Source organism: Phocoena sinus, chromosome 16, assembly GCF_008692025.1.
Source record: "Phocoena sinus isolate mPhoSin1 chromosome 16, mPhoSin1.pri, whole genome shotgun sequence".
Lineage (NCBI taxonomy): Eukaryota > Metazoa > Chordata > Mammalia > Artiodactyla > Phocoenidae > Phocoena > Phocoena sinus.
The window spans coordinates 74482021-74499926 of NC_045778.1; the positions used below are offsets into that span (position 1 = coordinate 74482021).

Consider the following 17906-nt stretch of genomic DNA (forward strand, 5'->3'; position numbering starts at 1 on the left):
GTCTCAAATGCATGTTTCTTTGAGAAGAGAAGAGGGTGGTGTTTGGCTAGAATTGGAAAGAATTTCTTTAAAAACCTTTCTGTTTTCTTTTTCTCCCAGTTGAACTTGAATCTGAGCCTTGGTAAGTCCCAGGATCTCAGAGCTGGAAGGCTCATGGGAGATTACATCCTGGTCCCAAACCCCCAGCCTCACAGGAGGAGGTGGCAGAAAAACTGTGGGATCCTATGAATTCAGGATGGTTTGGTAGAGCCTAATTCTTATTCAGTTGGTATTTGGGAAAGCAGGAATTTTGACAAAGCACGTGAGCTGCCCACAGCTGGGACGTGCCTCCTGGGCCAGAAGGAAGTGCCTCAGAAGCCCTTTGCCAAAGGACATCATGCTGGTTCAGTAACTGTAGGAATAGCAGTGAAAGTGACAAGCGTAAGGTTTAGCATGGAATCCGAGTCTCTCATGTCAGCTAGACAAGGGTGCACAGTGCTGCTTTAAAAGTGCTGCCCGGAGGCCCAATAGGATGTGAGACTGGCTACTGCTGGTTGCCCACATGATCCAGGCAGTTGAACTCAGCCTTTAAAATGCCTTTGAATTCCTCCTCCTTTTCAAAGAAGTAGATGCTTCTCCATTTTGGAGGACCTGCAGCGTGGGTCCCACTGAGCAGGAGAGAATACGCTTTACCTGCTCTCCAAAGAATGAGCCACAGCCTCCACTGTCAAAACTGGCCAAATTTGACTTCCTGGGGGCAAGGAGGTGACCGGGTGGAAGTTGAGGGTCTGGCCTCAAACCACCTGCCCCAGGACTTGACCTTGGAGGGTTTTCAGCGGCCCCTTCTCTTGTCTATCTTGTGAATATGCCCAGAGGCTCAGGGCTGTTGGCTGCTGAGCCGGGACTCATATGTCTTAAAGTCTCCAAACCATTTTTTATGGGGACGCATACAAATTGCTGCTCAACATCCCCTCTACGCTCATTGACCTTCTTTTTTTTTTTTTTTTAACATCTTTATTGGGTATAATTGCTTTACAATAGTGTGTTAGTTTCTGCTTTATAACAAAGTGAATCAGCTATACATATACATATGCTCCCATGTGTCTTTCCCTCTTGCGTCTCCCTCCCTCCCACTCTCCCCATCCCACCCCTCCAGGCTGTCCCCAAAGCCCCGAGCTAATATCCCTGTGCCTTGCGGCTGCTTCCCCCTAGCTATCTACCTTACTACGTTTGTTAGTGTGTATATGTCCATGACTCTCTCTCTCGCCCTGTCAAACTCACCCTTCCCCCTCCCCATATCCTCAAGTCCGTTCTCCAGTAGGTCTGCGCCTCTATTCCTGTCTTATCCCTAGGTTCTTCATGACATTTTTTTCCTTAAATGCCATATATATGTGTTAGCATACGGTATTTGTCTTTTTCTTTCTGACTTACTTCACTCTGTATGACAGACTCTAGGTCTATCCATTCTCGTTAACAAATAACTCAATTTCATTTCTTTTAAGGCTGAGTAATATTCCATTGTGTATATGTGCACATCTTCTTTATCCATTCGTCGATGAATGGGCGCTTAGGTTCTTTCCATCTCCGGGCTATTGTAAATAGAGCTGCAATGAACATTTTGGTACATGACTCTTTTTGAATTTGGTTTTCTCAGGGTATATGCCCAGTAGTGGGATTGCTGGGTTCATATGGTAATTCTATTTGTAGTTTTTTAAGGAACCTCCATACTGTTTCTCCATAGGTGGCTGAACCAATTCACATTCCTCACCAGCAGTGCAAGAGTGTCCCCCTTTTCTCCACACCCTCTCCAGCATTTATTGTTTCTAGATTTTTTGATGATGGCCATTCTGACTGGTGTGAGATGATATCTCATTGTAGTTTTGATTTGCATTTCTCTAATGATTAATGATGTTGAGCATTCTTTCATGTGTTTGTTGGCATTCTGTATATCTTCTTTGGAGAAATGTCTGTTTAGGTCCTTCTGCCCATTTTGGATGGGGTTGTTTGTTTTTTGTATTGAGCTGCATGAGCTGCTTGTAAATTTGGAGATTAATCCTTTGTCAGTTGCTTCATTTGCAAATGTTTTCTCCCATTCTGAGGGTTGTCTTTTGGTCTTGGTTATGGTTTCCTTTGCTGTGCAAAAGCTTTTAAGTTTCATTAGGTCCCATTTGTTTATTTTTGTTTTTATTTCCATTACTCTAGGAGGTGGGTCAGAAAGGATCTTGCTGTGATTTATTTCATAGAGTGTTCTTCCTATGTTTCCCTCTAATAGTTTGATAGTTTCTGCCTTACATTTAGGTCGTTAAATCCATTTTGAGCTTATTTTTGTGTATGGTGTTAGGGAGTGATCTAATCTCATACTTTTACATGTACCCTGTCCAGTTTTCCCAGCACCATTTATTGAAGAGGCTGTCCTTTCTCCACTGTACATTCCTGCCTCCTTTATCAAAGATAAGGTGTCCATATGTGCGTGGGTTTATCTCTGGGCTTTCTATCCTGTTCCACTGATCTATCTTTCTGTTTTTGTGCCAGTACCATACTGTCTTGATTACTGTAGCTTTGTAGTATAGTCTGAAGTCAGGGAGCCTGATTCCTCCAGCTCCATTTTTCGTTCTCAAGATTGCTTTGGCTATTCGGGGTCTTTTGTGTTTCCATACAAATTGTGAAATTTTTTGTTCTAGTTCTGTGAAAAATGCCAGTGGTAGTTTGATAGGGATTGCATTGAATCTGTAGATTGCTTTGGGTAGTAGAGTCATTTTCACAATGTTGATTCTTCCGATCCAAGAACATGGTATATCTCTCCATCTATTTGTATCATCTTTAATTTCTTTCATCAGTGTCTTATAATTTTCTGCATACAGGTCTTTCGTATCCTTAGGTAGGTTTATTCCTAGATATTTTATTCTTTTTGTTGCAATGGTAAATGGGAGTGTTTTCTTGATTTCGCTTTCAGATTTTTCATCATTAGTATATAGGAATGCCAGAGATTTCTGTGCATTAATTTTGTATCCTGCTACTTTACCAAATTCATTGATTAGCTCTAGTAGTTTTCTGGTAGCATCTTTAGGATTCTCTATGTATAGTATCATGTCATCTGCAAACAGTGACAGCTTTACTTCTTCTTTTCCGATTTGGATTCCTTTTATTTCCTTTTCTTCTCTGATTGCTGTGGCTAAAACTTCCAAAACTATGTTGAATAAGAGTGGTGAGAGTGGGCAACCTTGTCTTGTTCCTGATCTTAGTGGAAATGCTTTCAGTTTTTCACCATTGAGGATGATGTTTGCTGTGGGCTTGTCATATATGGTCTTTATTATGTTGAGGAAAGTTCCCTCTATGCCTACTTTCTGGAGGGTTTTTATCATAAATGGGTGTTGAATTTTGTCGAAAGCTTTCTCTGCATCTATTGAAATGATCATATGGTTTTTCTCCTTCAATTTGTTAATATGGTTTATCACATTGATAGATTTGCGTATATTGAAGAATCCTTGCATTCCTGGAATAAACCCCACTTGATCATGGTGTATGATCCTTTTAATGTGCTGTTGGATTCTGTTTGCTAGTATTTTGTTGAGGATTTTTGCATCTATGTTCATCAGTGATATTGGCCTGTAGTTTTCTTTCTTTGTGGCATCCTTGTCTGGTTTTGGTATCAAGGTGATGGTGGCCTCATAGAAGGAATTTGGGAGTGTTCCTCCCTCTGCTATATTTTGGAAGAGTTCGAGAAGGATAGGTGTTAGCTCTTCTCTAAACGTTTGATAGAATTCACCTGTGAAGCCATCTGGTCCTGGGCTTTTGTTTGTTGGAAGATTTTTAATCACAGTTTCAATTTCAGTGCTTGTGATTGGTCTGTTCATATTTTCTATTTCTTCCTGATTCAGTCTTGGCAGGTTGTGCATTTCTAAGGATTTGTCCATTTCTTCCAGATTGTCCATTTTATTGGCATAGAGTTGCTTGTAGTAATCTCTCATGATTTTTTTTATTTCTGCAGTGTCAGTTGTTATTTCTCCTTTCTCATTTCTAATTCTATTGATTTGAGTCTTCTCCCTTTTTTTCTTGATGAGTCTGGCTAGTGGTTTATCTATTTTGTTTATCTTCTCAAAGAACCAGCTTTTAGTTTTATTGATCTTTGCTATCGTTTCCTTCGTTTCTTTTTCATTTATTTCTGATCTGATTTTTATGATTTCTTTCCTTCTGCTAGCTTTGGGGCTTTTTTGTTCTTCTTTCTCTAATTGCTTGAGGTGCAAGGTTAGGTTGTTTATTCGAGATGTTTCCTGCTTCTTAAGGTGGGCTTGTATTGCTATAAACTTCCCCCTTAGAACTGCTTTTGCTGCATCCCATAGGTTTTGGGTCGTTGTGTCTCCATTGTCATTTGTTTCTAGGTATTTTTTTATTTCCTCTTTGATTTCTTCAGTGATCACTTCATTATTAAGTAGTGTATTGTTTAGCCTCCATGTGTTTGTATATTTTACAGATCTTTTCCTGTAATTGATATCTAGTCTCATGGCGTTGTGGTCAGAAAAGATACTTGATACAATTTCAATTTTCTTAAATTTACCAAGGCTTGATTTGTGACCCAAGATATGATCTATCCTGGAAAATGTTCCATGAGCACTTGAGAAAAATGTGTATTCTGTTGTTTTTGGATGGAGTGTCCTATAAATATCAATTAAGTCCATCTTGTTTAATGTATCATTTAAAGCTTGTGTTTCCTTATTTATTTTCATTTTGGATGATCTGTCCATGGGTGAAAGTGGGGTGTTAAAGTCCCCTACTATGAATGTGTTACTGTCAATTTCCCCTTTTATGGCTGTTAGTATTTGCCTTACGTATTGAGGTGCTCCTATGTTGGGTGCATAAATATTTACAATTGTTATATCTTCTTCTTGGATCGATCCCTTGATCATTATGTAGTGTCCTTCTTTATCCCTTTTAATAGTCCTTATTTTAAAGTCTATTTTGTCTGATATGAGAATTGCTACTCCAGCTTTCTTTTGGTTTCCATTTGCATGGAATATCTTTTTCCATCCCCTTACTTTCAGTCTGTATGTGTCTCTAGGTCTGAGGTGGGTCTCTTGTAGACAGCATATATAAGGGTCTTGTTTTTGTATCCATTCAGCCAATCTGTGTCTTTTGGTGGGAGCATTTAGTCCATTTACATTTAAGGTAATTATCGATATGTATGTTCCTATTCCCATTTTCTATATTGTTTTGGGTTCGTTATTATAGGTCGTTTCCTTCTTTTGCATTTCTTATCTAGAGAAGTTCCTTTAGCATTTGTTGTAAAGCTGGTTTGGTGGTGCTGAACTCTCTCAGCTTTTGCTTGTCTGTAAAGGTTTTAATTTCTCCATCAAATCTGAATGAGATCCTTGCTGGGTCGAGTAGTCTTGGTTGCAGGTTTTTCTCCTTCATCACTTTCAGTATGTCCTGCCACTCCCTTCTGGCTTGTAGGGTTTCTGCTGAGAGATCAGCTGTTAACCTTATGGGGATTCCCTTGTGTGTTATTTGTTGTTTTTCCCTTGCTGCTTTTAATATGCTTTCTTTGTATTTAATTTTTGATAGTTTGATTAATATGTGTCTTGGCGTATTTCTCCTTGTATTTATCCTGTATGGGACTCTCTGTGCTTCCTGGACTTGATTAACTATTTCCTTTCCCATATTAGGGAAGTTTTCAACTATAATCTCTTCAAATATTTTCTCAGTCCCTTTCTTTTTTTCTTCTTCTTCTGGAACCCCTATAATTCGAATGTTGGTGCGTTTAATGTTGTCCCAGAGCTCTCTGAGACTGTCCTCAGTTCTTTTCATTCTTTTTTCTTTATTCTGCTCTGCAGTAGTTATTTCCACTACTTTATCTTCCAGGTCACTTATCCGTTCTTCTGCCTCAGTTATTCTGCTATTGATCCTATCTAGAGTACTTTTAATTTCATTTATTGCGTTGTTCATCGTTGCTTGTTTCATCTTTAGTTCTTGTAGGTCCTTGTTAACTGTTTCTTGCATTTTGTCCATTCTACTTCCAAGATTTTGGATCATCCTTACTATCATTATTCTGAATTCTTTTTCAGGTAGATTGCCTATTTCCTCTTCATTTGTTAGGTCTGGTGGGTTTTTATCTTGCTCCTTCATCTGCTGTGTGTTTTTCTGTCTTCTCATTTTGCTTATCTTACTGTGTTTGGGGTCTCCTTTTTGCAGGCTGCACGTTCGTAGTTCCCGTTGTTTTTGATGTCTGTCTCCAGTGGCTAAGGTTGTTTCAGCGGGTTGTGTAGGCTTCCTGGTGGAGGGGACTAGTGCCTGTGTTGTGCTGGATGAGGCTGGATCTTGTCTCTCTAGTGGGCAGGTTCACGTGTGGTGGTGTGTTTTGGGGTGTCTGTGGCGTTGTTATGATTTTAGGCAGCCTCTCTGCTAATGGGTGGGGTTGTGTTCCTGTTTTGCTAGTTGTTTGGCACAGGTTGTCCAGCACTGTGGCTTGCTGGTCGTTGAGTGAAGCTGGGTGCTGGTGTTAAGATGGAGGTCTCTGGGAGATTTCCACCGTTTAATATTATGTGGAGCTGGGAGGTCTCTTGTTGACCAGTGTCCTGAAGTTGGCTCTCTTACCTCAGAGGCAGAGCCCTGCCTGCTGGGCTGGCGCACCAAGAGCCTTTCATCCACACGGCTCAGAATAATAGGGAGGAAAAGTAGAGAGAATTATTAGAAGTATGAGGAAAGAAAGAAGGAAAGGAGGAAAGGAAGGAAGGAAGAAAGAAGCAAAGAAGGAAAGAAAGGAGGGAGGGAGGGAGGGAGGAAGGAAGGAAGGAAGGAGGGAAAGAAGGAGAAAATGTAGAGAGAATTAGAAGTATGAGGAAAGAAAGAAGGAAAGGAGGAAAGGAAGGAAGGAAGAAAGAAGCAAAGAAGGAAAGAAAGGGAGGGAGGGGGCAAGGAAGGAAGGAAGGAGGGAAAGAAGGAGAAAATGTAGAGAGAATTAGTAGAAGTATGAGGAAAGAAAGAAGGAAAGGAGGAAAGGAAGGAAGGAAGAAAGAAGCAAAGAAGGAAAGAAAGGAGGGAGGGAGGGAGGGAGGAAGGGAGGAAGGAAGGAGGGAAAGAAGGAAAAAAGACAGAAAGAAAGAAGATACAGTAAAAATAAAATAAAGTATAATATAGTTATTGTACTAAAAAATATTTAGAAAGAAAAAAAAAAAAAAAGAACGGATAGAACCCTAGGACAAATGTTGGAAACAAAGCTATACAGAGAAAATCTTACACAGAAGCATACACATACGCGTTCACAAAGAGAGGCAAAGGGGGAAAAATCATAAATCCTGCTCCCAGAGACCACCTCCTCAACCTGGGGTGATTCGCTGTCTAAAGGAGGGAAGGAAGGAAGGAAAGAAAGAAAGAACGAAGGTAAAGTACAATAAAGTTATTACAATTAAAATTAATTATTAAGAAAAAAAAAATTTTTTTTAAAAATACCATGGACGGATAGAGCCCTAGGACAAATGTTGGAAGCAAAGCTATACAGAGAAAATCTTACACAGAAGCATACACATACACGTTCACAAAGAGAGGCAAAGGGGGAAAAATCATAAATCCTGCTCCCAGAGACCACCTCCTCAACCTGGGGTGATTCGCTGTCTAAAGGAGGGAAGGAAGGAAGGAAAGAAAGAAAGAACGAAGGTAAAGTACAATAAAGTTATTACAATTAAAATTAATTATTAAGAAAAAAAAAATTTTTTTTAAAAATACCATGGACGGATAGAGCCCTAGGACAAATGTTGGAAGCAAAGCTATACAGAGAAAATCTTACACAGAAGCATACACATACACGTTCACAAAGAGAGGCAAAGGGGGAAAAATCATAAATCCTGCTCCCAGAGACCACCTCCTCAATTTGGGGTGATTCGCTGTCTAAAGGAGGGAAGGAGGGAAGGAAAGAAAGAAAGAAAGAACGAAGGTAAAGTTCAATAAAGTTATTACAATTAAAATTAATTATTAAGAAAAAAAAATTTTTTTTTAAAAAAAACCATGGACGGATAGAGCCCTAGGACAAATGGTGGAAGCAAGAGTATACAGACAAGATCTCACACAGAAGCATACACGCACACATTCACAAAAAGAGGAAAAGGGGAAAAAATCACAGATCTCGCTCCTAAATTCCCCCTCTTCAATTTGGGATCACTCCCTGTCTATTCAGGTATTCCACAATGCAGGGCACATCAAGTTGATTGTGGAGCTTCAATCCGCCGCCTCCGCGGCTGCCGGGAGAGACCTCCCCCTCTCCTCCCTGCTCTCACAGCTCACAGGAGCTCAGCTTTGTACCCGGCCCTGCCCCTGCGCGCAGATCGCTGGAGGGCGTCTGTTTTTTTGCTCAGACAGGACGGGGTTAAAGGAGCCACTGATTCGGGAGCTCCGGCTCACTCAGGCCGGGGGTTGGGGGATGGGGGAAGGAGGGGCACTGCGTGCGGGGCGGGCCTGCGGCGGCAGAGGCGGCGTGACGCTGCGGCAGAGGCCGGCGTGACGCTGCACCAGCCTGAGACCCGCCATGCATACTCCCGGGGAAGTTGTCCCTGGATCCCGGGAACCTGGCAGTGGCGGGCTGCACAGGCTCCGCGGAAGAGGGGCGCGGAGAGTGACCTGTGCTCGCACACAGCCCCCCTGGTGGCGGCAGCAGCAGCCCCAGCGTCTCCGGCCCGTCTCTGGGGTCTGCGGTTTTAGCCGCGGCTCGCGCCTGTCTCTGGGGTTCGCGCTTCCCGCCGCGGCTCACGCCCATCTCGGGGGCTCACGCTTTCAGCTGCGGCTCGCGCCCGTCTCTGGGGTTTGCGCTTTCAGCCGCGGCTCGCGCCCGTCTCGGGGGCTCGCGCCCTCAGCCGCGGCTCGCGCCCGTCTCTGGGGTTCGCGCTTTTAGCCGCGGCTCGCGCCCGTCTCTGGAGTTCCTTTAAGCAGCGCTCTTAAATCCCTCTCCTCGCGCACCAGGAAACAAAGAGGGAAGAAAAAGTCTCTTGCCTCTTCGGCCGGTGCCGGCTTTTCCCCGAACTCCCTCCCGGCTAGTCGTGGCGCACGACTAGGCTATGCTCAAGCCGCCAACCCCAGTCCTCTCCCTGCGCTCCGTCCAAAACCGAAACCCGAGCCTCAGCTCGCAGCCCCGCCCGCCCCGGCGGGTGAGCAGACAAGCCTCTCGGGTTGGTGAGTGCCGGTCGGCACCGATCGTCTGTGCAGGAATCTCCCCGCTTTGCCCTCCACACCCGTCGCTGTGCACCACTCCGCGGTCCCGAAGCTCCCCCCTCCGCCTCCCGCAGTCTCCGCCCGCGAAGGGGCTTCCTAGTGTGTGGAAACTTTTCCTCCTTCACAGCTCCCTCCCACTGGTGCAGGTGCCGTCCTTATTCTTTTGTCTCTGTTTTTTCTTTTTTCTTTTGCCCTACCCAGGTACGTGGGGAGTTTCTTGCCTTTTGGGAGCTCTGAGGTCTTCTGCCAGCCTTCAGTAGGTGTTCTGTAGGAGTTGTTCCACGTGTAGATGTATTTCTGGTGTATCCGTGAGGAGGAAGGCGATCTCCACGTCTTACTCTTCCGCCATCTTCCCCCGTCTCTGACCTTCTTTTTAATGAGACTACTTTTCCCAAGAGATGACAGCTTGGCAACACCCAGGGCTGCCCCTTCTCTGATTCAAATCTTGGAAACTTTCATCCATAACCCTACAAAGCCCCAGGGCAGATCTTTTAGGCTCGCCACATTCAATGTACAGTCATCCCTCAGCATCCTTCGGGGAATGGTACCAGGAGCCCCACAGATACCAAAATCCATGGATGCTCAAGACGCTTATATAAATGGAGTAGCAGTAATTAGGTGGGTAGACTGCTAAACTGTCAGATTTGAACGAAGTGCGTTACTCCTCCTGTAAGAGCTCAGAATGAGGCCGGTACCCACCAGAACCAAGTGTCCAGCCCTCCCCTACTCTGTTACCTCAGGGCAGAGTGTGAACGAAAAGCAGAAGCAGAGCAAAGTGGGTGAGGATGGGCAATTAAGAACCCGTTGCACTTGCTAGGAGGGTGATGGCCAAATGGGGCCTCTTTGGACACCCTGTAAATCATTTAATACCCTTCATCGTAGCAAACAATCTAGAACAGGCCTGGGCAATGCAGTTTTGTGCATAGTTTTACTTTAAACAGAATATTCAATATATGTTGGCACTGCTTTCCTGTTTGAGTACAAATCATTATTCAAAAATGTTTAAGTGCTTCATTTTTATTCCTGAGATAAACCTGGCTTAATATCCTGTTTAAAAACAAAAATACTCTGTTACTTGTTTAATTTGATTGCTGAAAAAGTTCTGCTTTGGTACAAGCTTGTGTTCATGCTCGGGGAACCCCGTTTAAGAAGACACATTATTATCAGAGGTAATTTGTTAGAGTTGCAGGTTATTCATTTTTATGTACTATAACCATGATTATCTTGAACCTACAATTTAGGCTCTTGCCTTTTTCACTTAACATTGTGTCCTAAGTGTTGTCTGTAGTGCTGCATAGTCACAGTAATTTCCATGGTTGCGTCATGATCCATTGAATGGAAATATCCCAGTTCTTTATCGTTACATTTTCCCATAATTATAAGTAACTTTGAGCAGAATATCCTCTAGATTTCTCTATAGTTTTGTATTATTTCCTGAAGATGGACTCTCAGAGATGTTATATAAAGAGGATGAATGTGCTGTAGGCCAGACCTTCTCAGACTTTGGGGCACACACAGCTCGCTTGTGGATCTGGTGAAATACGGATTCTAACTCAGTAGGTGTGGGGTGGGTCTGACATTCTGTATTTGTGACAAACTCACTGATGCTGAGGCCGCTGCTCAGGTTTCAGACAGTCTCCTAAATCCTTGGTGTTATGACATTAGACCATTCTACCAAAATCTACCAAATCACTGTGCGGTCTGGTTACCTAGGAGCTCTGCCCCTCAGGCCTCAAGAGTATTTTCTCATCAAGAGAAAAGTTTTGAATAGGCTGGTGTCTAGAGAAGGTGGGAGCTGTAGCCCCTGCCTTCAACAAAAGCACCTAAACTCACTCCTGGCTGCCATTAGACTCACCTGGGAGGACTTCCTGGTGGCGCATGGTTAATAATCTGCTGCTAATGCAGGGGACACGGATTTGAGCCCTGGTGCAGGAGAATCCCCACATGCCGCGAGCAACTAAGCCCGTGCGCCGCAACTACTGAGCCTGTGCTCTAGAGCCCGCGAGCCACAACTACTGAGCCCACATGCCACAACTACTGAAACCTGTGCACCTAGAGCCCGTGCTCCACAACAAGAGAAGCCACCGCAATGAGAAGCCTGCGCACCGCAGGGAAGAGTAGCCCCCACTCGCCGCAACTAGAGAAAGCCGCGTGCAGCAACAAAGACCTAACGCAGCCAAAAATAAATAAATAAATAAATAATTATTTTTAAAAAATAGAATCACCTGGGAGTCCCCCCCGCCCCGCACACACAACACACAGGGCACGCACGCCACGCACACCACTAAGGTCCACTCCAGATCAGTGCAAACAGAATGTCTGACAATGATACCTGGCTACCAGTAGTTTTGAAAGCTTCCCAGGTTTTAAAGGTGACTCCGTGTGTAACCGGGGTTGAGGACCGTTGTTCTAAGCCCACAGGAGACCCACCTTACTCACTGAGTTCAACTGTGGTTTAAACCTGACTGGATGGAAAGCTTGGGGTTCACATACTACCCCTGACTCCACACTTTTGACAATGGATTCAGCACAGCTATGAGTTGTCTCTGCAATTCTAAAAATTAATAACCATAATCTGTAAGAGAAAATAAGGAATTTGTCATCATTGGTTTCTCTGTCAAACTCACTTCTCCACAGCACTTGCTGTTCCAGCTTTACTGAGTGCCACCAAAGCCCAAAATTTCCCTTACTTTCCCTCTCCCTTCAAAGCTTATACTGTCATCACAGTCATTTGTTTTGCATGCACTCTTTTTTCTTGTAGAAATCAACACATTGTATTAAAACTCTCTATTAGGGTGGCCATCACCTTCATTCAGACCGTGAGCCCCTTGAGACCAGATATAGACTCTGAGGCATCTTTTTATCCCCCCCCCCCCCCGCACCTTGATCAGTGCCTGTCTAGCACACAGTAGACACCCATTAAGTCATTGTTAATGAAGAATGAATGAAATAGAATAGATTTTGATCACATGCGAGCCTGGAAGGTCATTCTCGTTGTTGACCTATTCTCATTCTCATACCAGCGTGGTTCTAGCAAGAGCACAGATTGCCTAGATGGTGCCTGGTGACAACATGTCCTTGGCCCTGGTAGTGTGCAAGATGGCTGACAGAACGCTCAGGGTGCCCTGTGTCCCTGCTGCTTCCCACCTGCCAGAGTAACACCTGCTGTTTCTCTTCGCAGTTGCCTTCTCAGGGACTTGGCTTCACGACATTTTACTTGGCTGGCAAGCTGCACTGCTTCACCGAGAAGTGGGCGGGGGAAGAGCTGGCGGCTCTGTGCTGCCATCCTGCCCCTGTACTGCGCCATGATGATCGCCCTGTCCCGCATGTGCGACTACAAACATCACTGGCAAGGTGAGTTCCTGCCTGGGGCCCGCCCAGTCCTTGGGCCGTCTGCCTGTCTCCTGCAGGGAAGCGGGGAGACATACACCTACTGGGGAGAGGTAAGTGCCCACTGTGAGAAACCAGAGTAGGCTGAAATGACAGAGCAGACACAGTTTTAAAGAAAATGCACCTGTTCAGGTGAGTTCTGGCCTTCATACTGTCCTTGCTGGGGACAGAATCGGAGTTCCTCCCCCTCATTCATGCTCCAGTAGACCCCTCAGGTCCTGCTAGGATGGCAGGCGCTCAGTCACAGACTCAGATGGACTTCCCTGCTGGACCCCTTGCCTCCGTCTCAGACTTGATGCCAAGTGGTTGTTGGCTCCTTTCACATCTCAGATCCATCCCACAAGGACATATCTGTCACCATGTCCAGGCCAGGGATGGATGCCAGCAGCCACTGCAAGGCTGAGTGAGGCTTACCTGTGTGTATCAGTCCTGGGGTATCTGTGCAAAGTCGAAATAACACAGAACAAGTGAGGGGCTTGTTCCTGGAAACAAACTAAACCATGCCACGCCCCTCTGCAGATCGGCTGCCACTCTCAGCTTGACTGGACCACAGTAGCATCTGCCACTGCAGGAAAGGGAGCAGAGGCAGCGGCGTTGTCCACAGGATGTGTGGCCTCTGGGAGCGCAGGGTCTAGGGCTGTGTTTCCCAAAGGCCGATCCTCAGATCACCTGGACCAGGCCGCTCTGAGCTAGGAGCTGGATTCTCGGGGGTGGGTCTGGAGTGGCGGCCAGGAATCTGCATTGTTAACAAGCCAGTTTGTTAATTCTGATGACATCTGAGAATTACCATGGAGAGCTCCACTGTGTCAGCTTTCAGCAAATGCACTGAATTAAATGCGCCTAACCCAGCTTCCCTGGACGAGTGGCCTCTTCCGCGATTGGTCTGTGGCCTCCACCTGCCCTTCCTTTCCTGTCTTCCTACTGTCAGCAGGCACCATTCCCCTCCTCCCCCTTTTCTGACTGCCCTCTGCTCACCTCTTCCCAGGTGTTCCAGTAGTAGTGAGGTGGCAGTTGAGGCTAGAGGTGAGGGGAACTCCTAGTTGGAGGTGCCTTTGCCCCACCTGCTCCGGAAGCCTTCTGCTCCTTCTCTGGCCTCAGCTCCACCCTCCACCCTCCTGGAACTCACGTTCTGGGTGTCATGAGCCTCCGGCTTCAGCCTGGCGGGTGAAGGGGCAAAGGGAGACTGATGCACGGTCTGGATAGGTGGAGACATCAGGCACTGATGGGAGTCTTGAGGCCATGCTGATGGGGCCAGTGAGTCGAGGCCCATCAGGCTGGACCCGGAGCCCTCCCTTGTTCTCTGCTTTTATCAGTGACTTGGATGAAGTTCTGGATACATGAGACCACATAATGAGAGAGGGGCAGGGAGAGGATCGCTGAGCCAACAGCACAAGGGCATAACCATTGCACCCTTGGAACTAGGAATATTTTCCAACAGAATCATTGTGGTGCCTATGATTAGGGCATTTCCCCATGAGAACTGTTATGGGCTAGATGGCATTTCACGGACTGCTTCTCATTTATCCTTGTAAACTGTAGTTTCTTCTTCTGAACATGGGAACAATAATCCCCCAATATTTCCCAGAGCCGTTTCACGGGCTGAATGAAATAATGGATCTGAGTGTACTTTGTAAATGAAAATGTATTGCACAAATGTGAATCGGTATTGTCGTTGCTTAGTGCATCATTTCTAAAGAAGGATGTGTGTGTTTCCCAAACCACTGATTTCGAGGTGGACATGCTTTTGGAACACGGTCTGTTTGTAAGCCGTGAATCCCTGGTTTCCACTTTTATTCAGCCACTTAGGACCTGAGAAATGATTAAGGGTCTTAGAGTTGAAGAGCTTTTGGCTTCATCTTGGAAGGTAGTAAGAGCTTTTAGGTAGTGATCTTGTCTTGAAAACCTAAGACGTGAGGTTGGCCTCTATTAAATGCTCTTTTGTTACTCATTACCGAGCTGCGGCTGGCGTGTCATGAAAGGATGAAGGATCACAGCTCTTGGCTTTGGGGAAACGCTGGACTTCTGATGCAGCTGGTGCACTCGAGGCCTGCTGGCAACAGGGCTTCACACCCATTCTATCCAGCTGGTACAGAAAGAAACTTGGAGCAGTAGAGGGAGAATATTAATGCTCTGTGGGCTGATGGGAAAGCAAAGCGAGAGAATCTATGATCAGTGATGTTTAGGGCCATACTTGGGATGGGGGTGGCAAGCCAAAATTGCATCATGGTAGACTCCTGCAGCCAAAACTCAATGTGCCTCGGTTGGTACAGGTCATGGGTGTGGCCCAACTATCCATTCGGCTGTGCCATCGTCTGTTCAGTTTGTACCCAGGAGTCAGCCAGGAGTGGAGTGTGCCTTTCCTTGGATCCTCTGATGGGCTCTGAGTCAGGCTTATTTCACCTGAATTCCTCTTTATGAGGCCATCCGTCACTGTCTATACCAGTGGTCTCAGTGGGGGCAACTGAACCTCCCAGGGGACATTTAGCAATGACTGGAGACATCTTCACAAGTAGAGGTGGTGTTTGTGGTGGGTGCTACTGGCATCTCGTAGGTAGAGGCCAGGGATGCTACTAAACATCCTACAGTGCACAAGATGGCACCTTCCCCACAACCCCGAATGTCTGTTGCTGAGGTTGAGAAAGCCTGACCTGTGGCCACATCTCAGCTCCATCTTTCTTTCCCTTATTACGTCTTAAGAAGAAGCAAATGTTCAGTGAGTGGAAAATTGTATTCATTCAACACTCACTTATTAAGGGAGAAATCATAGAGGCTGCCAAGGTTTCCAGCTTGGAGAAGGGACGGATAGTGAGGCCTTCGACTGCTGTGCAGGTGGGTGTTTGAGGCAGGATGCCCGACCGGGATTAATAAGTTGTTGCTCTTTGGTGGACTGAGGTGTCCAGTGCCCGTGGGCGGGGGTCATCTGTCATGATGAGAATTCACGGGGAGACCCATAGGCAGCAGCGCAACCTGAGAACCTCTCATTATAGACTTTAGTTAACAACATTAATATTACAAGACTTTTACGACTCCATTGCCATTTTGATTTAAGCAACTGCGCCTGATGTGGCAGGATATCCAATTACTCGATTACATGTTCATATACAGTAAATAGCCCGTAATCTCAAACGCTTTGCTCTGTTCATTATCATAGGGGTTTTCTGTTATCGACGCCCTTCTGGTCTTTTCTGCCTTTCCAGCTCCACTCCAAACACACAAGTCTGTTGTTCCATTAAGTGAGGAAAATGGAGGGCACAGGCCATGGTCTGGAGGGGCAGTGAAACACTTAGCAGGACCTCTTCAGAAATAAAAGCCCTGGCTGGATAATAAATCTTTATCTGGCTAAGGTTCTCCACGTCTTTGTGACATGCTGGCTTTCAGGTCAGCCAGAAGCTAGAGAGTCCATGGGTGAGGCCGACCACAGGGCCAGTGCTTCACAAAGAAGCTTACCTTTGTGATTAACTGTGTGTTTTCAGAGTTAAAACTTGTGGAATTTCCATGCTGGGAAGAACATCTGTAGAGAAAAACGCACAGAAAGAACAGAGCACCTCATTGAACCCTCTTCTGCCCCAACTCACAGTCTCGTGTGAGTGTGGCTTCCAGTCGGTGGACAGTTACAGCTAGAAGTGGCAGGAGTGTGTTGTTTTTCTCCATTAATGGACATAATGAGGGGCTGCCTCTGCCCTCAAATCCCTGGATCTGGGTCCAGGCTTTCCTTTTGTGACTCCAGCTTCCGGGTAGCCTTCTAACCAACGCTGATTCTCTAATCATAGGTCATCTTAAGCAGCGCTGAGTGCCTGTGTAGTGTTTCGTCGTAAGAAAGAGCACCTCCCTCTGAATATAATCCAGAAAACCATGTCTCAAGGGAGGAAGCAGTCATTTGTTTCCACCCAGCCTGAGGCTGGAACGCATCCATGTCAGTCACAGATGCCATGCTTGACTGGGCTGAAAATTTCAAGATGGTGCCACTGCCTTTGCCAGGTTTCTCTGACTGGGCTGTGAAGGGTCTGTGATGTGAAATGAATTTATGTGTAGTTTCCAGTCTCTGCAGATGCGGTGTTTGGGGACAGAGACACAGCGCCCGACTGTACATGAGCCACACTAAAGAGCCAGGTAGAGGCTGCTCCCTCCTCTCCCTCCACATTCACCCTCCACACACACACACACACACACACACACACACACACACACACACACGCACGCACGCACACGCGCGCACACACACACACAGTTGAGGGACACACACTGTTCACCAGGCCTCCCTGCCTTGGGCTGTCAGAACCAATCTCTAAATTTTCTAAATGAAGTGACTTGAAAAGGAGACTTTGGAATGAAACCGTTGTTCCCACCAAAACCCACCAGCCTTACACAGAACAGGAACACTGAGATTCTCCCTCCGAGATCCTCCGTCCTGAGTGAACTGATCTCCCCTCATCTTCCCTCTGCAGTCAGCTGTCCTGGGTGGTGGCGTCTGCATTCACATTTGTCTTCAGCTGCCAAATGCTGCTTGGGGTCTGGGGACCTCTGAGCCTTGACTGCCCATGAGTCTGCCCATCTCTGCCTTCATACCCAGGGCATCCCCGAGAGAGGGCTCGAGCGGTCTGCAGCCCCAGGCCGCCCCCTCCCTTTTAATCAGAACCCACTGGACAGGGAGCTTTGGGCCTCAAGAGAGGCTTTCTCAGCCAGGCCCTCTGCCCTCTGCCCTGGCATCCCTCATTCCTTAGTTCCCAGGGAAGATAGGTTTGGGCTGCTCCCAAGTCTCGTTGACCACCTGGCTTCATTTATTTGAGGGAATGCACTCCTCTGTTTTCTGTGATTTTCTCTGGTTTCTTCTGTTGGCTCTGTTCAGAATAGTTCCAGAATCCAACTTCCTTTTCCCACTGTAGTCCACCCTCACCTGTTGCCTGGATTATTGCTGAAGCCCTGCTACCATTCTCCCTCCTTCCTCCTTTGCCCCTCACACTGCAGCCAGAACGAGCCTTCAAAGCCCTGTCACATGTGGTGCCTCACCTCCGCGAAAAGCCCCTGGTCACTCCCCATTGCTGTCAGCGTCAAAGCCCAGGTCCTGCAGTGGCATTAAGATCTGGTCCCTTGGTTCCTGCCTCCCTGTTAGTATTCTGCACTGCCCCTCCTTGTTCATGCCAGTGCTTTCCCACCTCAGGACCTTTGCACTGGCTCTCTCCCGTGCCTGGAATGCTCTTCTCTCAGATGTGTGTGTGGCTCCTTCCCTTCCCCCTCCTAATCTTAGGTCGAGTGAGGCCGTCTTAAGTGACCATTCTGCTGAAATCGCAGCCCGTCCACCACACTCCCTGTGGCTCTCACCTTTGCTCATTTATTACCACCGTCTG

At 46.2% G+C, this 17906-nt stretch overlaps 1 protein-coding gene across 1 annotated transcript in view; it reads left to right on the plus strand.

Annotated features, from left to right (window-relative positions):
* PLPP4 (phospholipid phosphatase 4) overlaps positions 1-17906 on the plus strand; it is a 127605-nt gene that overhangs the window by 102571 nt on the left and 7128 nt on the right. Inside the window, 2 exon segments of the mRNA XM_032608590.1 lie at positions 12353-12418; positions 12420-12525. Coding sequence (XP_032464481.1) covers positions 12353-12418; positions 12420-12525 — 172 coding nt within the window.